This window comes from Babylonia areolata, chromosome 12 (genome assembly GCF_041734735.1).
Source record: "Babylonia areolata isolate BAREFJ2019XMU chromosome 12, ASM4173473v1, whole genome shotgun sequence".
Lineage (NCBI taxonomy): Eukaryota > Metazoa > Mollusca > Gastropoda > Neogastropoda > Buccinidae > Babylonia > Babylonia areolata.
In genome coordinates, this window is record NC_134887.1 from 25,568,839 (window position 1) to 25,593,877 (window position 25,039).

Here is a 25,039-nt window from a genome sequence, read left to right on the forward strand (position 1 = left end):
GAAGCTTGTATCTTTTTGATAATGATTATACAAAAAATGCTATTCTATTTTTGTGTGGAAATCTTTAAGTGTACATCTAGTGATATATTTATATTTGTTAAGAAAATGTTTCAATCTTGTATTTATGAAAATAAATCCAGTGTGTATACAATTCATATGAAGTGTTGAAACTTCTTGCAGTGATTCCTGACTATGCTCATATCAAACAGATATTTTAAAACTTGAACTGAAATGCACTATCATTAAATTCTTATGACTTTTCAATACATTGAGATTGAGCCTTTAAACAAAATGTTTCAGTTTCACAAAACACAACAAAACCAAACAAACAAAAAAAAAACACAACAAAAATCATGAAAAGTATCAATACCGGTAGATTTTAATATAAAATTCAGTGACAAGGGCAAATACATTTCAGCAATTAACATATTTCTCATGAGATACATGAAGGTTGTTGTGAAAGGTTACCATGACTTATTGCTTGCATTCACCTCAGATCCAATGTGGATGTCTTGACATTCAGCTGTAGAAATCCTGTGTAGTTTGTCAAATTTTGCCCGACAATTGTTTTGGCCAAAATGATAACCATCACACACATTCTAATCAACACTTTCTCTGCCCATATGTGTATGACTGACTTTTCCCTCACACAGTTCTTACAAGCAGTAAGAAACAACAACACAGCATCTAGCTATGTTTTTAAACAACGATGTTTGCTGTGGTTAAACCTAACAGAACAGAACGAGCAGCAAACAGGCCCTACCTCTCACACAGGACTGGGATGTCACGTACATGCACATGCCACCACTTCCCGATGAAGAGATGTGAAAACTGGAAGAAATAACCCTCAGCAGATTATGAAAATTGAAACTTGACCCACACACAACAAGATCACACAACCAAATCCTACACCTGCCCGAGTAGCTGAGGAATATATCTGGCTCATACATTTTTGAGGAGAGGTGTTGACTGACTACTGTTCACTTATATCTGACACACTACAATGCATGATATGTAGTGGAGAAAATCTTGGAAAAGAGCACACTAACAGGAAAAGAAGTAAACTATGATTAAGTCACATGAAAAAAGGACATAAAAGTGAATATGCATGCCTGTCCTTTCCCTCTCCATACGTAAACAGCTGGTGTTATCTTGCAAACTGTCAGCTTTCTTGGAAACTCCAAGAACAAAATCAGTGTACATTATTCATACTGTTTCACATACCAACAAACAAGATGCTCTTTCAGTGAAACTGCAAATCAAAAAACACCCCTGACACACATTTTAATGAGACACTTTTTGAGCTAAACATCAAGATGTACTGTAAAATAAAGCTGTCCATAGTTAATACCTTATCCCCTGAAGAGTTTCATCCTTTCTTGAGTCACTAAATGTTATCTTATTCTTTCTGTCCACAACTTATTTGTCCATATAATTAACAGCAGCACCAACACTACATTTCTTTTACAGAACTTCTTTACCATCCTGTATAAAAGTCCTTGCTGTATCATGCATTCGACAATGGCCATACTAAAAATGAGATGTTGTCCATGATTATATGATGAAGGCATTTTCTCTGCTCCCTCCACTCCACAGCGCCCTCACAAATCCGTCTCCATCTTCAGCTGGGACACCTGTTTCATCAGCAATGCGATCTCGTCTCCCCTGCAACACACCTGAGTTATGTAGTATCACACCACTTATCAAAATCAGTGAGCATGAACAAGACACCCACAAACAGCAAACATCAACCACAGCACTTAACAGCACAAGTTAGGTTGGACCAATCTCGTGCAGTTCATGTGATGTTCATAACCAGTTCATGTGATGAACATAGTTCAGTTCATGTGATCGAAGTCCAGTTCATCTGATATCATAGTCCAGTTCATCTGATGATCAAATAAGATGTTTGATTTCCCACACATAAAAAAACAAAACAAAGTAAAACAACACTATGCCACTGTCAAAATCAAACTAAACAAAGTGAGAAGTATCACACTTTCATCACCCCTCCCATTCATCCAGCTGCCAATTTACATGCAGAACAATGCCAATTATCAGACATGTAACTTTTAACCAAATCAGCTTCAGTGCGGACAGTGCTGAGTGTGACTGACCAAAGGCTTGTTGTCAGACCACCTGTCCCGAACAGTGTGGCATCAACATCCTGCAGGCCACAACTGGTGAAGCTGGGATAAGCAGTGATGACGTCTGGAAGGTGGGACAAAATAAAAACCACCACCTGTCCAAGTACTAACAGAGATAAATAGCAGTGCAAATCAGGTCTGCTGTTCAAAGAGAGGTTTCCACGGATTTTGTCTTTGGAATACTTGGTGTTAACTTACTCCGGATGATTGAATGCTATAGCATTCCTGACGTAAGGCGCGGTTCCGCACGACGGAACGCTATAGAGGTTTCAACAATTAATTTCTTTTCCATGTTTTCCTCACGGGTGGCATAACAATCACAACTACACCTGGCATTGCGAATGTGTCAAGGGTTGAATGGAAAGTTTCATGGTTAGATTCCGGAACAACACTTTTGCCGGTGAGCCATTGAGTTCGGCACCCCACATGACAAGCTAATCTGCATATGTACTGAAAATAGCATTGCAGGCGATACAAGTAGATTTTCTGGAGCAAAATAGATCATGACAGCGGCTTTTACTGCTGCTGAAGTGATTGAAATGCTTCAAACTGAAGGTTCTGACATTGACGAGGATGATGAAGACTTTGAATAAAGCATCTGCAGTGAAGAAAGCTACTAACAAGAAAGTAATGACAGTGACTCAAGATTTGGAGGGCAGTGAACAGGAAGGGAGGTAGGCGAACACACGATGAGAGGAGAGGGGTCAGTGGGTCAAGTACAGCTAGTTTCATTATGTTTTGTATTTTTTGTGATTTTTTTCCTAACACAAACAAATGGGCCATCTGTAAGGAAAAGCAAAGGAGAAAACTTTTCGTTCCAAGTAAGTTGAAGTCATTGTAATCATAACATACAGTCTTTGAGATCTTCAGTCCAGTCCTTTCCAGTCACACCTCCCATATATGTGAGACACCAAATGTAAGACAGCACAGACAGGCCTTCATGTGCATACCCTTAGACAAAAACACCTCACGCAGAACACATGCAGTCATTAACATCCTCCAAACTCATGCTACATATACCCAACTAATAATCATAGACATTCAAAACAAGTAACTATTAAAACACATCAACTGAACGAGTGTTCGAACACAAAGTACTGACAACAACCAACAAGTGCATTCAGACATACTCTGGTTTTCAGTAGTGATGACCACGCAAGTAGTGACAGGGTTCCCAGGTGGTGGGCATGAAGCCAAAAAAGGACCTTTAAAGGACTTTATAAGGACCTCAAATCAGTTTAAAAGGACCTTTGCCGACATGACTTTACAGTACACCCCAATCTATTTGACATGCAGAACAGCAGACACTTACCTCTCATAAATGGAAGAACAGCTAATCCCATTTGACTGTCGTATTTAGTCTTTGCAATTCACGTCACTGTAGGCTAGGCCTAAGCAAAGCAGCAGCAGCAGGCATGACTCACAGCCACTGTACCACGCTTCGCGTCTGCCACCGAGCAGAAAGCGCACTACTGTTAGGGCCTAGGCCAATAGGCTGTATCCTCCTACAGTAAGTACTGAGTTTCAGACGATCGCGTCGGCATCTTTCAACGCGCTTTGCAACTTGTGGTTTTGGTGTCAAAGGTGTTTCAGTTTCGTTCTCAAGTCTCTTTCTCTTCATAAAACAGGACTTAACAGTACCTTTCAAAAATTAAAAGGACCTCCTGATGAGTTAAAAGGACCAGCTAGCTGAATCAAAGCACTTAAAAGGCCTTTTGACCAAAATCCAATTCCTAAGGACTTAAAAGGACTTGAAAGGACCCTACGAACCTTGAGTGAAGACCACACACAAGTTGAGAAAACACATGAGTAGAGAAGCACACACACACACAAGCAGTGGTGACCACAAAGTCCTTACTCTTCCCTGAGGATCTCCTTGATGTGCTGAACCTGCTGTTGGCGGAGGTGGGTGGAGGGGGAGGAGGTGGAGGACTTCTGCTGACTCATCTGGCGCTGCTGGTACTCTTGCTTGGACCGCAACTGTGGACACACAGCATCAGCCATATCTGACATGTCCACTGACACACCACACAACTGTGGACACACAGCATCAGCCACGACTGACATGTCCACTGACACACCACACAACTGTGGACACACAGCATCAGCCATATCTGACATGTCCACTGACACACCACACAACTGTGGACACACAGCATCAGCCATGACTGACATGTCCACTGACACACCACACAACTGTGGACACACAGCATCAGCCACGACTGACATGTCCACTGACACACCACACAACTGTGGACACACAGCATCAGCCACGACTGACATGTCCACTGACACACCACACAACTGTGGACACACAGCATCAGCCACGACTGACATGTCCACTGACACATCACTCCACTGTGGACACACAGCATCAGCCACGACTGACATGTCCACTGACACACCACACAACTGTGGACACACAGCATCAGCCACGACTGACATGTCCACTGACACATCACACAACTGTGGACACACACCACACAGTGAAAACACATACAATGTAAAGGGGCAACAGTGAGAAACACTTGTCCACTTATACACCATAAAAAACCCACACACAATGGAGACATAACATCTATCTTTCGTTGCTAAAAGCCCAGATGACCAAACAGGGCTGTATCTGGGCTGAAAAACTATTGAAAAAAAACAATGGTCCTTTCAAGCCTTAAACAAAACTTGTAAACAAAAACAAACAAAAAAGGAAAGAAAAAAACAACCTTGAGCAAGAAAATGGAAAAAAAAGAAAGTAAGGCACAAGCACTGTCATATTTGTGCATATAGGTGGCAGACTGAGGAGGAAGGAGGCAGAGGCTTATGTCCCGATGCAGTGTCCGTAAGGGTGTGGATTCAAATCCTGGTCTCACCCTTTCTCCCACGTTTAACTGGGAAAGCAAAACCGAGTGCCTGGTCAATCGGATGAGACGATAAACTGAGGTTCTGTGTACACCATGCACTCGGAGCACTGAAATAGAACTCAAGGCTACATATGTGTTGTACTATGGCAAAATTCTGTAGAAAGAAATCCACTCTGATAGGTACACAAATATATATGCATGCACAGTGTTCAGTTATGCAGGTGGTCAGGCATCTGCCAAGCAGATGTGGTGTAGGGGATATGGATATGTCCGAATGCAGTGATGCCTCTTTAAAAACTGAAACTGAAGCTTGTGCACATAAACCTTGGGCATGAGTCTGACACTGATCTTCCATCAATTTTTCATCAGATGATCAAAAAACTAACCTGAACATAATTATACATAATGATCAAAATCATATATATATTAAACACGCATGCAAAACCAAAAATTACCAACGGGCAGCTCACATATACAAGGCACAATAAAGAATACAACACACTGAGTGCCAAGTTATAAAGTCGTAAAAACATTTTTACCAGCCAGTGAACAACACTCCACCAAACATACAAAACTGATGCCACACACATACATACAAACCACACATTCATTACTTCACATTATCAACAATGAATCATGGGAAATTACCGCTTTAGTTTATACATTGAAGCATCTAGATGCAGTATGATGAAACATTGTTCAAGACTTCATTTAGAACCAACAGCACCCTCTATTCCACACACTTGTTCCCTGGCTCCAATCAGCTCTCCAGACGCTGCCCACTGTGTGTGGAGCAGCCAACCACACCATACTTTTCTTCACATTATAGCTTGCCATTTTGTGATAAAAAAAAGGAGAGAAAAAAACACAAAAAAGCCAAAACAAAGTAGCTTTTGCCTTTTTGTTCATATACATAACACCAAGTTGTCACAATAAAGACAGGTGCTACTGCTGAGCGGTCAGCTTTCAGTCGAAGGGTGCAGAGTTGACCCTGATATTGGTGGCTAATGGGTTAAGGGTGGAGATTTTTCTGAACTCCCTGGTCAACATTCAACCTGTTGGTGCCTTAAACCCCTTTGTGCGTGTACATGCTTTGAGGTAGGACATGTTTCCTAAGCTTTTGAATGTTCAGATGAAAACCCTGGACATGCAAGTGCTGAAGAGTTGCACACCACCTCTGACCTGTACAATGTTCTTGCTGAACTCCTCCGCCTTGTCCTTCAGCTCCATCAGTTCACTGTGCATCTGTTTCTCTGCCAGCGACAGCAGGGGCACACGACTCTGGATCTTGCGCATGATGTTCTCCAACCTGGGGTCAACACACACGAACAACAGTCAGCATTCCAGGAATCTCTCCTTAGCAACAGACATGTGAGTTCCTCTGCTTCCTGGCAGCCACCTGTTTGCTTCAAGGATATCACATTACATAAAACCATCCATGCAGTCTGTGTGCAAGTTATATTTCTGATTGATAGTTTTCACAATTTGTAATCAATCACAGAAATGTGAACTTGAGAAAATATCAGGAAATACATGTTAAAACTGTGTATACTAAGAAAACTGCATACTGAAACAAAAATCAAACTCAGGCTAAATCCTTAACTCCACTGACACTGAGTAACACCAAAAAACCCCCAAAAAACCCCTACAAAATGAAGCAAAATCATCCATAACAAATAACACAAATTGTTGCACACCTTCACACTGATCAAACAAACGTTATATTCTAGAAGTTAACAGGATGTTGATTGCACTGTTGTAAACAACCATCTATTTGCATATTCTCAATTTTATTCACACATACACACACGTGTGCGTGCACACACACACACACACAAGAGGTGTGCTAACACATATGCAAACATGCATACAATCACATTTAATATCAAAGTGAAAAGATATTAAAGAAAGAAAAAAAATGAAACAAACATGAGTACTTTCAGTGACAGGGAAAACAGTTAAGGGCAGGGGGAGAACTATTCATTAGTCAGGGAAAACATAAAAACATTCATTCATCACTAACCGTCGAAGGATGTCTTCCTGGTTGTCATGGCAACTCTGTAGTCGTTCTCCCAGAATGCCAGCTTTGTCTCGTAGTTTTTCTTTGGTTTCTTCCAGAGACTGTAAATCTGCCAGCTGTTCTTTTTTCTGCTCTGTCAGGATTCGAACCCTGTACCATCACAAATGTCACTCACTCAAAAATTTGATTACAAAATAGAAAATCTCCAAAAAAACACACAATGATAATACGCACAGAACAGAAAAACTTCCCAGGTCTTGGCCACAAAACAATACAAAAAAAGAAATGCAAGAAAGACAGCTGGTTGAGGCCCAGAGAGGGTTCTGTTAGCATTACCAGCTGGTTGAGGCCCAGAGAGGGTTCTGTTAGCATTACCAGCTGGTTGAGGCCCAGAGAGGGTTCTGTTAGCATTACCAGCTGGTTGAGGCCCAGAGAGGGTTCTGTTAACATTGCCAGCTGGTTGAGACTAAGCGCGTTGGGTTACGCTGCTGGTCAGGCATCTGCTTGGCAGATGTGGTGTAGCGTATATGGTTTGTCCGAACGCAGTGACGCCTCCTTGAGCAACTGAAACTGAAACTGAGGCCCAGAGAGGGTTCTGTTAGCATTACCAGCTGGCTGAGGCCCAGAGAGGGTTCTGTTAACATTGCCAGCTGGTTGAGGCCCAGAGAGGGTTCTGTTAGCATTACCAACTGGTTGAGGCCCTGAGAGGGTTCTGTTAGTATTACCAGCTGGTTGAGGCCCAGAGAGGGTTCTGTTAGCATTACCAGCTGGTTGAGGCCCAGAGAGGGTTCTGTTAGCATTACCAGCTGGTTGAGGCCTGATTCTGTTAGCATTACCAGCTGGTTGAGGCCCAGAGTGGGTTCTGTTAGCATTACCCGCTGGTTGAGGCCAGAGAGGGTTCCTGTTAGCATTACCAGCTGGTTGAGGCCCAGAGAGGGTTCTGTTAACATTGCCAGCTGGTTGAGGCCCCCAGAGAGGGTTCTGTTAGCATTACCAGCTGGTCGAGGCCAGAGAGGGTTCTGTTAGCATTACCAGCTGGCTGAGGCCCAGAGAGGGTTCTGTTAGCATTACCAGCTGGTCGAGGCCCAGAGAGGGTTCTGTTAGCATTACCAGCTGGTTGAGGCCCAGAGAGGGTTCTGTTAGCATTACCAGCTGGTTGAGGCCCAGAGAGGGTTCTGTTAACATTGCCAGCTGGTTGAGGCCCAGAGAGGGTTCTGTTAGCATTACCAGCTGGTTGAGGCCCAGAGAGGGTTCTGTTAGCATTACCAGCTGGTTGAGGCCCAGAGAGGGTTCTGTTAGCATTACCAGCTGGTTGAGGCCAACAGAGTGAACTGCTAGTGTGCTTTGTGTGTGTGCGTGTCTCTGTATACATGTGTGTCTTTTTCTTTTTGTAATCTAATGTCTTTTCACTGTTTAGTGAAATTAGATGATGTATGCGTGTGTATGCGTGTGTGTGTGTGTGTGTTTGTTTGTTTATTTATTCAATACCATCATTATCAATAGTAATATTAATATCAATATATTCATTTATACATTTTCATTATATTCTGATTTAATTACTTTTATCTATTTCAATATTTATTCATTTTATTTAGAATTAGAATAGAATAGAATAGAATTTTCTTCCCCTCCACTAAAACTGATTGGTGGTCTGGATGCTAGTCACTTGGATTAGACGTGGAACTGAGGTCACATGCATAGCATACACTGATAGCACATAAAAGAGCTCATGGCAATGAAAGCATATTCCCTGGTAAAATTCTGTGGATATTTCCACATCTATTGTAAAACAAAAACACTTGAAGATAGAAAAACAAAAGAAACAAAAAAGGGTAACACTGCACTGTGGCGATACGCTGTCCCTGGGGAGAGCAGCCCAAAGTTCAGGCAGAGAAATGTGGAGACACAAAGTGAAGGAGGACAACAGTGCACTACCTGGTGTCCACCTCCTGCTGGGCCAGCTCCTGTTTCTGGACGTACTCCTCCCGCAGCACCTGCGTCACCCTCATCAGCAGCTGGTAACACGCCTGCTGGCTCATCACTGTCTGCTGCTTCGTCCTGTCACACAACCTCCATGTAGCACTGTGTGTGTGTGTGTGTGTGTGTGTGTGTGTGTGTTGTGTGTTGTGTGTGTGTGTGTGTGTGTCTAATCATTTGAAAAACAAAAAACAAAACAACAAAAACAAAAAAAAACTATTAAGAAAAAAACAACAACAAAAACAAACTTGACTATACACATAAAACTTAACACAGAAACACAATAATGAACAACACATCTTCCTCCAGCCTCCCTAACAATAAACAAAAGCCAGCAAACCATTAAAAATCCACCATACACAAACAATGAACAGAACAAAAACACCAGTTTAAAAAGCGCCAGCACCAGCACCAAAAACAAAATTAAGCATGGATCAAACAAAAACCTTTACAAGGCAGATGACCAATGTTTAAAAGGTTAAAAATCCCGTAGTCTTTCAGTCTTACAGCTATTGGAGCAGTGAATTCATATCCACAAAGTCTAAGGCTTGGCATAGGAAGGTGGGGCTCAATCCTCCTTCTACCATTCTTTAACCTTTCCCAGCTATGTCAGGTACCTGGATGGACTGGGTTCAGTAAGACAGAAGTACCTTTCCTAAGGACTCAACACCACACCAAAACGGGGCCTTGAACCCTGGTCACAGGTGGACAGTGGATAAGACATCCAATTATCTAACTGATTCTGCCACAGCACCTACCAAAGTCCACCTTTCCATTGCCCTCCCCTTAACACTCACACACACCACAGACACCCACCAACAGTCACACCACAAACACCCACCAACAGTCACACCACAGACACCCACCAGCACTCACACCACAGACACCCACCAGCACTCACACCAAAGACACCCACCAACACTCACACCAAAGACACCCACCAGCACTCACACCACAGACACCCACCAGCACTCACACCAAAGACACCCACCAACACTCACACCAAAGACACCCACCAACACTCACACCAAAGACACCCACCAGCACTCACACCACAGACACCCACCAACACTCACACCAAAGACACCCACCAACACTCACACCACAGACACCCACTAACAGTCACACCACAGACACCCACTAACAGTCACACCACAGACACCCACCAGCACTCACACCACAGACACCCACTAACAGTCACACCACAGACACCCACCAGCACTCACACCACAGACACCCATTAACAGTCACACCACAGACACCCACTAACAGTCACACCACAGACACCCACTAACAGTCACACCACAAATACCCACCAGCACTCACACCACAGACACCCACCAGCACTCACACCACAGACACCCACTAACAGTCACACCACAGACACCCACCAGCACTCACACCACAGACACCCACCAGCACTCACACCACAGACACCCACCAGCACTCACACCACAGACACCCACTAACAGTCACACCACAGACACCCACCAGCACTCACACCACAGACACCCACTAACAGTCACATCACAGACACCCACCAGCACTCACACCACAGACACCCACTAACAGTCACACCACAGACACCCACAAGCACTCACACCACAGACACCCACCAGCACTCACACCACAGACACCCACTAACAGTCACACCACAGACACCCACCAGCACTCACACCACAGACACCCACTAACAGTCACACCAAAGACACCCACCAACACTCACACCACAGACACCCACCAGCACTCACACCACAGACACCCACCAGCACTCACACCACAGACACCCACCAGCAGTCACACCACAGACACCCACTAACAGTCACACCACAAACACCCACCAGCACTCACACCACAGACACCCACCAGCACTCACACCACAGACACCCACTCACACCACAGACACCCACCAGCACTCACACCACAGACACCCACTAACAGTCACACCACAGACACCCACCAGCACTCACACCACAGACACCCACCAGCACTCACACCACAGACACCCACCAACAGTCACACCACAGACACCCACCAGCACTCACACCACAGACACCCACCAACACTCACACCACAGACACCCACCAACACTCACACCACAGACTTACACCAGCAGAGGGTTGGACACGGAGCGGTGCAGGATACGAGCGATGTGCTGACTGAAGGGTTCTGTGCTGCTGGAATGTGGAGCAGCTGCCACGTCTCCTGAGCTCTCTGAGTCACGCAACAACCCTGACCATGGGTTCCGGTACTTGTTGCTGGTCAACATAACCAAATCATGGTCAGTGGACAGGATGGGAATGGACAGAGGGTGGGGTTCAGCGAAAACACTGTTGAAAATGAGTCCATCTACTGTGGTTACATCCAGATAGCCATCCATGAAAAGTAATCATGTGTCCACATTGTGCAGATATCCCAGCAGAGCACATCCACACTAAGCATATCCAAACACACAAAGCTTATTTTATTTCACTAATATAAAAAGCCACACAACAGACAAGGCACTTCTCTCTAAGTTTTCCAAAAATGTATACACCAAAATAAACTCTTTCACTCCCATCTTACCTTCTTTCACCGAGACTTTGTTTTCCAAAAAAATAACAGTCTCTTTAACACACACACAAATTATCTACCTGAACAAAAGTATACATATGTCACCAATATTTCAAGACTTTGATGTATCACATTTTTACACAACAGAAAATCTTTGATCAAGGTTTATTATCTAAAACAGGTGCAATGGTATTTCTATGCATAAACAAACCCCAAAGTATATACAAAGAGCTGTCTTTCAAAAAGTACAAACATACACAAAGAGAGAACTCACACACACATATACACACACGTTCTCACATAAATCATGTGTGCAGACACATTTACTCACACATTTCCCACACACACTCTGTCACAAAGAGGCAGGGGTTGTATACATTCTCTCTCTCTCTCTCTCTTTCAGTCTTTGTGCCCAAGATAGGAACTGTCCTTTTTGTTGAAACGAAGTTGAGAACGAGCATCACTTTCTGTTTTATTGCATGTTTTATAATGATCTCAGAGCTAAGTTTCTAAAAGAATCGACTACAGTATCAATTCATTCACTACTCAAAAGCAACAAATGTATGCCATAGAGACAATGTATCCAGGTTCGCTTTTCATGCAATCAACAGACGGCAGAAGACTACCTTTTAGATAAAGTAATGTCATTATGTTTCAAATAATTTCCAGATGAAACTTTTGAGTCCACTTACACATGAAGGAATATGACTTTTCTGTTTTCATGAAGCAAATGTATGCATATTTGTAATTATCTATATCACCCCCACCACCCTTTCCACCAGCCATATGTATTGTGGCCAAAGGCCTGATGTACATTAAACCTTCTGAGTTCTGAGTTTTCTCTCTTGTTCTCTCACACACAAACTCTAACTTAAAGGTGTGCACACACACACTAACTCATACACTCATACATACATACACACACTCACTCACTCACTCAATGAAGGCAGAGGCAGAATACACTTTCTCTCTCTCCCACACACACACAAACTCTCACATAAAGGCATGTATGCATGCACATTCACACACACCTTCATACACACTCATTCACCAAGAGGCAGTAGTACACACTCTCTTTCAAACACACACATTTACAAACTCTCACATAATGGCATGGGTGTGCACACACTCACTTCACCCACACCTTTCTCCACACAGACTCACTGACGTCAACACACACACACTCACTTCACCCACACCTTTCTACACACAGACTCACTGACACACACACACACTCACTTCACCCACACCTTTCTCCACACAGACTCACTGACGTCAACACACACACACTCACTTCACCCACACCTTTCTACACACAGACTCACTGACACACACACACACTCACTTCACCCACACCTTTCTACACACAGACTCACTGACACACACACACACATTCACTTCACCCACACCTTTCTACACACAGACTCACTGACACACACACACACACTCACTTCACCCACACCTTTCTACACACAGACTCACTGACACACACACACACACACTCACTTCACCCACACCTTTCTACACACAGACTCACTGACACACACACACACACTCACTTCACCCACACCTTTCTACACACAGACTCACTGAAACTCACACACACATTCACTTCACCCACACCTTTCTACACACAGACTCACTGATACACACACACACTCACTTCACCCACACCTTTCTACACACAGACTCACTGACACACACACACTCACTTCACCCACACCTTTCTACACACAGACTCACTGACACACACACACTCACTTCACCCACACCTTTCTACACACAGACTCCCTGACACACACACACACACACATTCACTTCACCCACACCTTTCTACACGCAGACTCCCTGACACACACACACACTCACTTCACCCACACCTTTCTACACACAGACTCCCTGACACACACACACACACATTCACTTCACCCACACCTTTCTACACACAGACTCCCTGACACACACACACACACACATTCACTTCACCCACACCTTTCTACACACAGACTCACTGACACACACACACACACATTCACTTCACCCACACCTTTCTACACACAGACTCACTTCACCCACACCTTTCTACACACCAACTCACTGACACACACACACACACTCACTTCACCCACACCTTTCTACACACACATTCACTTCACCCACACCTTTCTACACACCGACTCACTGACACACACACACACACTCACTTCACCCACACCTTTCTACACACACATTCACTTCACCCACACCTTTCTACACACCGACTCACTGACACACACACACACACTCACTTCACCCACACCTTTCTACACACACATTCACTTCACCCACACCTTTCTACACACACATTCACTTCACCCACACCTTTCTACACACCAACTCACTGACACAGACACACACACATTCACTTCACCCACACCTTTCTACACACTGACTCACTGACACACACACACACACTCACTTCACCCACACCTTTCTACACACACATTCACTTCACCCACACCTTTCTACACACCGACTCACTGACACACACACACACACTCACTTCACCCACACCTTTCTACACACCAACTCACTGACACACACACACACACTCACTTCACCCACACCTTTCTACACACACATTCACTTCACCCACACCTTTCTACACACTGACTCACTGACACACACACACACACATTCACTTCACCCACACCTTTCTACACACCGACTCATTGAGACACACACACACACATTCACTTCACCCACACCTTTCTACACACCGACTCACTGACACAAACACACACATTCACTTCACCCACACCTTTCTACACACACATTCACTTCACCCACACCTTTCTACACACCGACTCATTGAGACACACACACACACTCACTTCACCCACACCTTTCTACACACACATTCACTTCACCCACACCTTTCTACACACCGACTCATTGAGACACACACACACACTCACTTCACCCACACCTTTCTACACACACATTCACTTCACCCACACCTTTCTACACACCAACTCACTGACACACACACACACACATTCACTTCACCCACACCTTTCTACACACTGACTCACTGACACACACACACACACATTCACTTCACCCACACCTTTCTACACACACATTCACTTCACCCACACCTTTCTACACACTGACTCACTGACACACACACACTCACCTCATGGGCATGGCTGTGAAGTCCTGATCCATGGTAAGAACCAGCAAGGTGGGGGTCAAGGTGGGGTCACTGACTATGTCCATACCAAACACTGGAGCAACAGGACTGGAACATACCAGTACACACATCAACATCTGCAGAAATAGGTCAGCAATAACACTGTTCATCCTGCATCCTAAACCTTTGTCAAAGTCCAAAGCCCTTATGCATGCGTGTGAATGACTGGTGCGAAAGCGCTTTGATTTGTCTCTGCACAAGATTCAGCGCTATATAAATACAATTATTATTATTATTAAGACTCCGTATGTGCAAACATTGTGCGGACCATTTCAGTGTGTGGGTGATTTGATTTGATTTGATTTGATATGGATACTTATATATTGCTTATCCTCGGTCGGAGACCAAGGTCTAAGCGCTTTACAAACACTGGGTCATTTGTTCAACACGCTGCTGCCTGGGTAGAGCCCAGTGATGGCTGCCATTGGGTGCTCATCATTTGTTTCCTGTGTCATTCAATCAGATTTCACGCACGCACACATACCCACAGACAAGTGACATTTTATGTGTATGACTTTAGTTTACCTACCCTGCCATGTGGGCAGCCATACTCTAATTTCAGGAGTGTGCATGCTCGGTGTGTTCTTGTTTTCATAACCCACTGAATGTTGACATGGATTACAGGATCTTTAACATGAATATTTTGATCATCTGCGTGCATATACACATGAAGGGGGTTCAGGTATTAGCAGGTCTGCACATGCGTTGACCTGGGAGATTGGAAAAATCTCCACCCTTTACCCACCACGTGCCGTTACTGAGATTTAAACCCAGGACCCTCAAATTGAAAGTCCAATGCTTTAAGCACTTGGCTATTGCACCAGATGCACCTGCCTGAGTGGATATATTTATTTTTGTTGTTATGTCTTTTAACTGAAGTATATTGACAGTGACTTTCTTTGTATATTAGTTAAATTTGCTTCTAAATAAGATACTGAATAATACATACTGAACTTTTCATTGCTATAGCTGGTGTTTGTGTTGTCTGGGTGTTAGCACTGGGTAAGGTAGGGGGTTGGTTGGGGGTTGTGGGGGCGGGGTTTCTAGTCTGTCACTCTTACAGAGCATGTGACAGTCAAAAAACAAAGCACCTATGTGTTCTGTACATCGCCAAAATAGTCAAGGAGTTAATGAATTTATATATATAATGGTGAGCATGTTTACATCAATAGCAGCTTGTGAGATGTTTTCATTATCACAATCATTAGAGTTCTCTTCAGTCAAAGCACACACACACAGACAACACATGCATGTATGTGTCAGTTGCTCTGACATATAAGACCATCTTGTGTTCAGAACAGGGAGGTACAGTATGCATGACTCAAGAGCCAGGGACAGCTGTTTTATCCTGTGAAGATTCATTTGGCTGGCTCCCTGTACTGTTGGTAACCCACAACATCAAGACATACAGTGAGTGCTTCCATGAAGCCGGATCATTCATTTTGCCATGTTACCTTTAGTCTACTTCTGTCAAGTCAGCAAGTGGTAAATCTGTTGTGCTCCTCTTTTATATTAAATTTATACTTGTTAACTTCAGAACCTCTCAATGCATTCTAAGCCAACTTCAGCTTATTTTCTACATTCCTTGCCTTGCATTTTAACAGGACAGCAACAAACTTGAGACACAGACATGTTTTCAGTCAGCACAAAATAAGATTTTAGCATTTAAGCACAACTGATTATCTCAGTAATACTGGCTAAAATGTTTGGTGAACTGAATTAAGCAGACTTAATTTTGCTATACTCTATTTTTTGACTGATATTGATGCCACATGTTGTGTTACAGCACATCTAGATCATGTGATATTAGAGTAAGTCATAGCAAAATGTAGAAGGACGTGATTATATTAAGCAGCGCACTTTTTTACCCATATTTCAGGAAAACAGGAAAGGGCTGATGAAGAAAAAGAGTGTCACAGAGAGCAACAAAAAGACCCAGAGGCAGAGACTACCTGGAGTACAGAGGCTTGGTACAGATCAAATGCTCCACCACACTTTCCTGATCTGCTGGCAACACAAACTGACAGCTGTCATCTGCACACACACACATTATTCATTCACTTGTGCACATGTACTGTATATTAATGCTCATTATTTCTCAACAAAACGGTCAGCTTATGACAACATGATTATGAAACAATGTTCAAAAAAAGATAATAACAATATGATTATAAACCAATGTCCAAAGAAGATGATGCACATACCCTCCCACTGCATCCAGTACAAACTGTCCCCCCCACCCCCCTTCCCCATCATATTTTCACACAGTCAACATTTCTTATCTACTGTCTGTCTGTTCCTCTTCCCAACCACCTTGTTCATCCACAGATCACTTTACTCTCTGCACACTAAAGAGCAAGAATAAGCCTTCTCCTTCACCAACACCAGACAGTGGAACACACTACTGCAAAACATTCCTCACCTTAACCATTTCGTTGCCAGGGAAAAAAGATTTAAGTGAAATCTATTTGCCAGGGTTTTTTCCCCACAAAATATGGGTATATATATTTTTTTAATTCTGTGGAGTTTATCACTGGATAAAGACCCACAAAAATATACATTTTCTGAAAGGTAAATGAATAATGTATACAAAACATATGATGTTTTCCAATCCAAACACATGCACTCGTTTTGAAATCAGTATTTTTTTTTGGTCAGATTTTCAACATGTTCATTACAAACATTGGTATATTTTCTGGAAAACTGCACACAAAAACAATACAAGAACAATCACTATAAAAAAGAGACAGACACATTACTCAACGTGACTACTCTAGTGATAACAACACAGATGTGATAGTCTGATCCTTTCAGTCAAATCAGTCTTCTTGAAAAAAGCAACATCATGCCCATCAGCAAAGTCAGACCCAAGAACTGTTTCATTTCAAACACATTTGTATCTGTCCATGCTGAGAGTCTGGAGCACTTTTTGTTCTGCCTGACTGGGTTTGTCTGGACCTCTTGGAGTGTCTGCTGTGCATACACACGTATCTTAATTAGATTATCATCTACAAAAGAAAAAAATTCAATGCAGCCTTTGCTGTGTTGGTCGTTTTTCAGTCCACTGTCATCAGTAAAGTCAGGAATAACAGGCTGAATGTTGTTTGTTGGCCCTACACTGACCACTCCCCCATGCCCCCACCAAACACACTATACCCATGACCACTCCTCCATCCCCCTTCTCTTCCCCCTCTCTGACCTGCAACACTTTTTTTTTTTTTGCTGCCCCATCATCTGCACTATTTCAGTGGCATTACTCCCACGCTGCTCATTTAGATTCCCCCATATGCGGCCACACCCAGGTTCGTCCGTCACAGTTCCAGCGTCGGTAGTCCGCAGGGAACCATCAATGTTGACCTGCTACACCTTGTCCAGTTTCCCTGTCTGCCTCCCTTCACCCTACTTCTACTGCTACCCATATCCTGCACTGGCTCAGTGCCAAGAGTATTGCTCCCACTGCTGCTATCTCCGTCAGCATTATTGTCAGTCATGAGGTCAGAGTCTCTGTGTTTATGTTTGCTCATCGATCATGCCAATCTCTTCATTGCTCCCTTCATCTTCTATCAAACCATCTGATAAAAGTTCATCACTATCTTCTTCTCCAAGCTGACACTCCAATTCTTTCCGAGCATCAGCTAAATAATGCAATCTTTGTCATATAGATGCACCTTGACTGCAGAGTTTGGGCAGAGTGTCACCATTTTGCTGAGTGTGCAATGAGTGATGCAAAACACAACCTGTGACCCAACTAAATCCTTCAAATAAAGGACTATCTCATGACATAAATGAAGTTTCTAGCTATCAATAGAATCTAGAAACATTCTTCAAGTGAAAGATACCAGCAGTTTTGTCAACGAACTCAATACAAACCAGGGTAAATCTGAATATTTCAGTGACGACTTATCTTGTCACGAAAGCAGCAAAGCATACATGACTGCGCCGACGAGTTATCTCATCGGCCAGGCATTCTAGGGGTTAGGTGAACAATGGCATTCAAGAAAGCATTGCAAATATACCACTTTCAACTATACAACACAAATCAACCATCCTGCTCCCATGACTTTCTCTCTCCTCTTAATAATACATACCCACATCAGCCACCCATGCACTGCCTCTTACTTGCCTCATACATCAGGTTATCTTTTATTTCAAGTTTTGATCTGCTTTTATATACTTTACATGTGTGCTGATCATTTGTGTTGTGAATGGATGCATTAAATGATGAGGTGTGTGTGTGTGTGTGTGTGTGTGTGTGTGTGTGTGTGTGTGTGTGTGTGACCACACTTTGTAACAAGCCAGGGAATGAAACACCATTTCGATTCTTTGCATTCTTATACATGTACAAGTCTTTCTTGCTTCCCTTGTTCCAAAATGGAATGAAGCTCCAGTTTGATACTTTGCAATGTCAAGTAATGTTTGTAAATGTTTCCTGTTTTTATGATTCTTTACAAAATCAGGGGTGACTGAGGGGAAAACACACAAAATGACTGACTGATAACATTGCAGAATTTACCGAAGTCTGTTAAATAAATCATCCATTCTTTGTGCACATATTTTCTTAAGAAAGATTGGTAAAAAGCTTTGCTTTTATGAGTAACATACACATCCATTCACACAGAAAGATTCCTGTGGACAGAGACATGTGCATACAAGCATACAAATATATGCATACATATACACAAATGCACACTGACATACACAGACAAAGGGCAGTGTGACGACACTCACTGGAGAGGAAGTTTCGCAGGGTGTGTACCCAGGGTAAAGCCACGCTGTGTACACCTGCAGAGTGACAGCAGTGATAGCGGTCCATACTGACTGGGTCTGTAATGCAACACAGTACAGGGAAAAATCAGTCACAGACACAGAAACTGTGTGTATATAAATACATATGCATACAAGAACCATGTATGTACACCCATGCAAATATAATTTGATTTCCTATTGAAGTGGATTTTTCTACAGATTGTTGCCGTGTGTTCTTTTACATGTGCTAAGTGCACGCTGCACATGGGACCTCGATTAATCGTCTCATCCAAATGACTAACATCCATACCACCACTCAAAGTCTTGTGGAAGAGGAGAAAATACTGGCGACTACGGGATTCAAACTAGTGTGCTCAGATTCTCTCGCTTCAAAGACCAATGTGTTACCTCCAGGCCAACATTCCACATGTTATTAAACAGGGTTTGAATTTAGTGAGTGCCCAGGTGCAAATGCTATGGAAAGCTGGCTCAGGCATGCAAATTTTCTGTTGAAGAGTGCCCAGGTGGCACTCAAAAACTGAAAGAGGCGAAAGAAAATTAATTAAAAGACACACTAAGAAAGCAAGCTCGAACGCGGTCAATCGAAATGTAAAGTGTCGTCTGCTGCAGCTTGCTTTGCAGAGCAGCATCTTTGCGTGTGCACGATCAGATGTTGATGTTCATGGCGCATTAGTGATGAACGATGTTTCTCATCTTCAATGTTAAAAGAAAGGCTCCCGAAACAGAGACGAAAGCTCAGGATGACAAAAATAATAAACAGCAGAAGTACAAATCAAAGCGCCAGCGCGTGTACAATGAAGCCTGGCAGAACGACTTTCCTTGGCACATCTTATTTCATTTTATTATACTGGCACCCAAAACCACAATTGGGCACGAGAGAGAGAGAGAGAGAGAGAGAGAGAGAGAGAGAGAGAGAGAGAGAGGAAGAAAGAGAAAGAGAGGAAGAGAGGCAGAGAGGGAGGGAGAGAGACAGACACAGAGTCAGAGCACAAGAGTGGATATGAATATAATTCCTATATAAACACAGAACATGAAATGGAACATCTAATTAAAAAAAAAAGAAAAAAAAAAAAGGGATGGCATATGCCATGCCTATCAGCTTTATATATATATATATATATATATTTTTTTTTTTTTTTTTTTTTTTTTAATTTATTGAAATGATCCATGAGGCAGTTTGCTGTGTGGAACTTGTATGAAGACATAGGAACTGAAAGGTCTAAGGAATGATGTTTTCTTTCTATAATTCTAGTAATCTAATAAGCACACACAACCACACTGAGGGAAAAGCACTCGTGTGCCTGTATACACATGCATTTAAATACATAGGATTTATCTCTCTGTGTGTGTGTGTGTGTGTGTGTGTGTGTGTGTGTGTGTGTATGGGTGGGTGTGGGTGTGTAAGTCTGAGTATGCATGTGTAATACAGACACAGTGTGTATATGTGTAGATGTGAGTATATCCAAGCTTGTGTAAATGGGAAAAAGAAAGAGAGAGAGAGAGAGAGAGAGAGAGAGAGAAAGACAGACAGACAGAGAGAGATAGAGAGAAGGGGGGAGGACAGAAAATAAGAGGGAAAGGGGATTAAGGGGGGGGGGGGGGGGGGGGGTTAGGAAGAAATCCTTTTTTTTATGCAAACGACAGAGTCCATGATTTGAAACACACTAATCAATGTTTCCCCATTTGTCGACTCTTGTGTGTGGTAACAAAAACGGATGGAGAGATGATGAAAGATCCTTCAATGCCCCATGCACAGCCAATCCCCAGGCAGACAGCTCAATGAATCAATACAAAACCCTTCAATACCTTCCCCAATTCTAAAAACGAACACTCACCACCGGTCTATCAACCAAAGGAAAAAAAAAAGGAAAGAAAACTGTTGAAGTAAAAATCACTACGGCTTTCCCCATACTAATGGCCACACCCCGACCTGAGACAGAGAAATCAATCACTTTTCCCAGATCAATAAATACTGCGAGGTAGGCAGGAACTCTGCTTCCTACTGTGGCAGGCCCTGACAAAAAGTCAATACCGTCTCATCAGATTTTTGTTCTCGTTCATTCTGAAAGGTCATGCCCCGATTCAAACATTGGCAGATGTAGCGCTGGGATGGGAGAGATGAACAGGGTGATGCACATGGGAGGGGAGGGAGTGGGGAGGGGGGCGGGGTATTGACCAGAAGGATGGAAGGAAAGAGAGCTGGTACTTTTTCAGTGTGAATAGTTAGCCTGTGGATCAATTCTCATGGTTATTTACCTTCAACAGTGCTGCTGTCAATTTTTTCTTTCTTCTCTTTTTCTCGTTCTATGTTCTATTTCAGGACTAACCATGCCTGCTGCTTTATTTGCTTTATTTTGTGGGGTTTATTGAGGGGCAGATCATGGGTACATTTATCTTATTTTGTGGTAATACATCTCCTTCATTTTGTAACAATCATTGTCAATGAACCATCTTAAAACCTTACTGTATTACATAGCACATTTGCTTTATTGTCTTACAACTGGACAGTTACTGTATTACTCAGCCTACACATAAGACATCAAACAAGCACAAGAGCACAGACAGAACACACACAAAACCAACCCACCAAACTGACACTCTTCCTGAATACTTGGTAAAAGAAAAAAATCACCTTTGATGATTTTGATGGGACATGTAAAATGGTCCTCACTCAGTGTGGTGGAGGTCACTGGGTCAAGGTTACCGTCAGTGAGGGATAACTCCAGCTCGACACTCTCCACCACATAGAGCAAGGGCTGACTGGGGTGGTAGAACTTGGGTAACTCCGGTGCCACTGTCAACTCCTGAAAGACAAACACCAGACATCATCATTGGGTGAAAAGTTATGACCCACACACTCGGTCATCATTACAGTTTCTTGCATGAAGTGAGACTTGCCTTTAAAATTACTTTCGTAGTGTGTGGACATACTGAAAATATACTGGGGAGTTATTCATTTTTGGTTCACATGTCGGTTTATACAACATTGAGTCTATGCAATAACACATGTCGGTTTATACAACATTGGGTCTCTGTAATAACACAGTGTTTCAGCTGTCTGTGAGTCCATGTGTGTGTTTCTGTGTGAGTATGTGTATGCCATGCCCATGGTAAACTTAACTTCATTTTCAATGGAAATACTCTGTCAATACCAAATTCAGATTAAACATAGAGAAATAAATCTTACCACTCATACCAATTGTAAATCTTTCAGATAAAGCCATTTTTTCGGATCAAGGATGGTTTATTCATTCAGCTTCCACACGCACACAATTTTATTGGTTCATTCTTGGTTTGTTGCAAGAATGTTTGTTTTGTGTTTAAAGATGGCATGAGATTTTATTTCTTGTCAGCAGTTAAAAGAACAAAAAAATTGGACAGAAAGAACAGAATGACACTAACACCACCACCATGTTTACCATATTTTCACATATTTTAAAGAGGATACTTCATTAGAGGATACCAGAATGAACATATAATCAATGGCTGCTGAAGGCAGCCATCTTGCCTGAAAAGTCTTGTCACTGTTGGAATCATGCATTCAGTCTATGATTCATGATAATATATTACTGAAAGGAAGGGAAGGAGGCCACTAGATTTTATCCAGAGACTGATTTCTGCAAAGACATTTTCGCTAAATGCATAATGTCCGCAAATGACAATCAACATCAGCAGATCTAAATGCATATACACAAATGTATGAAATGGCAAAGAGACATCTGGGACTTCACTCTCAATGCGCATGCATGTCTGATTTTAGGCCTATCATGTGAATTTTCTGGTGCAAAAATTGCATATTTAAAAAATAAATACATAAAAATGGAGAGAAAAAGTCACAGTGATTGAAAATGACATACGTTTTCACATGTTTTGACAATGAATAACCGTATTTTAGCATTAGAACCAAAGCAAAGAGAGGTTTGAATAGACTTGCATATCACAGTCAGTGAATTAAAAACTGATTTGACAAGTCGTTCAAGAAACCCTTGTTTCTGGTGATGAGCAAAAATACGAACGGGAACAATATATGTAAGTACTGCAAAGCCCATCCTCCCTCTCCCTAATGCTGTCATTTTTGGTTGATTGTTCAGTAGGAATCACAAGTGAGCCATGAAGGCTTTGCCACTTGTCAAAAATTCTTTAATTCGTCTTTCTCACTTCAGCCCTTGTTGCCCTGAGTTCCAGAGTGGAGAAAGTGGTGATACAATGGGTACCAGCACACTGTGGCATCAGAGGCAACGAAAAAGCGGATATTCTGGCAAAAAACGGTGCACGGAAGGAGCAGGCCAACAAACTGGTGTCATACGATGAAATCAAGACAATCATCAAGGCACAGCAAGGAATAAAGTGGTGCCTCCAGCACCCCAAATATAACCCAGAAGACAGATACCATTTGCTGGAACGATGGGAACAGGTCAAGATATTCCGCCTGAGGACTGGACTCAACCGCCTGCTCCACCACATGCACACAAAATTCGGCATTGGACAGAGTGGAGAGTGCCCTTGTGGTGAGGGACCAATGACAACTGACCACATCCTTCAAGACTGTACAACACATGCAGCATCCAGGAAGAAGTACTGGCCAACACTGACAGCAGTGGAAGCCAAGCTGTACGGCACCCTGGAGGAGCTGCGATGGACGGCAGCCTTCATCGAAGACACCGGGCTGCTCATCTAACGGGAGGCGAACGAGGAAGAAGAAGAAGTCTTTTGAAATTCTTCCTTAAGTTTGTGAACACCCTGAAAATATACTTGGGACCTTTGAAGATTCCTTCTCCAATGTGAGTGGATATCTTGAATTCAGGTGATTTTTTTTGATTTAAAAATTTTTTTTTAATCAGTTTGGTCAAAGTGGACACATTTTCATCATGTGTAACAGTGCAGTTTTATACCATATAACAGACATTTACCTAGCATCGGCACAGAGTTATGGACACTTTGCTTAGCTAACGTAATATGAAAAGAACACAACCCATACATTTTTTCTTCTTCAGAAAACAAATATATGGAGTATCTTATGTATGAACATATTTCTTCTAGTTTTCCATACGTGACTATATAAAACACCCATTACACAGTCATGTTAAACATTATTACTGCAGACACATAAGTGCACATGAATACACACATACATATATTATTTACATACTCGCATACTTACACATTCACATACATCTGTTCTTCAAGTATAAAAATATATCACTGAGCCTTCATTATTGCGCATTTTGATCTTTCATCATATTTTGTTATGGGTTATTGTTTTCAAGAAGTTTTATATATGGACACCATTTTCTCGTAAATACAACGCTTAACATTTCCATTGAATGCATACATCTTTCTACTTCATAACTATTTCTTAAATCATTCAGAAAGTGCTGTATACATGGTTTAATCTTATTTATTCTGCATTTATAAACAAGATATTTTTCAAAAAGAATAATATAGTTGAAAGTTTCATCTGTTTTGTAATTTTATTATTTCC

General features: G+C 42.4%; 1 protein-coding gene across 1 annotated transcript in view; it reads right to left on the reverse strand.

Moving 5' to 3' along the window:
* Nucleotides 1-356: 356 nt before the first annotated feature.
* LOC143288474 (nucleoporin 88-like) overlaps nt 357-25,039 on the reverse strand; it is a 46,344-nt gene continuing 21,661 nt past the window's right edge. Inside the window, exons 6-15 of the mRNA XM_076597002.1 lie at nt 22,190-22,361; nt 19,519-19,614; nt 16,743-16,824; nt 14,734-14,838; nt 11,111-11,260; nt 8,961-9,083; nt 7,029-7,175; nt 6,188-6,314; nt 4,006-4,127; nt 357-1,665 (exon numbers count right to left, since the gene is read on the reverse strand). Of these exons, the coding sequence (XP_076453117.1) occupies nt 1,602-1,665; nt 4,006-4,127; nt 6,188-6,314; nt 7,029-7,175; nt 8,961-9,083; nt 11,111-11,260; nt 14,734-14,838; nt 16,743-16,824; nt 19,519-19,614; nt 22,190-22,361 (1,188 nt within the window). The 3' untranslated portion in view covers nt 357-1,601. The remainder of the gene's footprint in view (nt 1,666-4,005; nt 4,128-6,187; nt 6,315-7,028; nt 7,176-8,960; nt 9,084-11,110; nt 11,261-14,733; nt 14,839-16,742; nt 16,825-19,518; nt 19,615-22,189; nt 22,362-25,039) is intronic.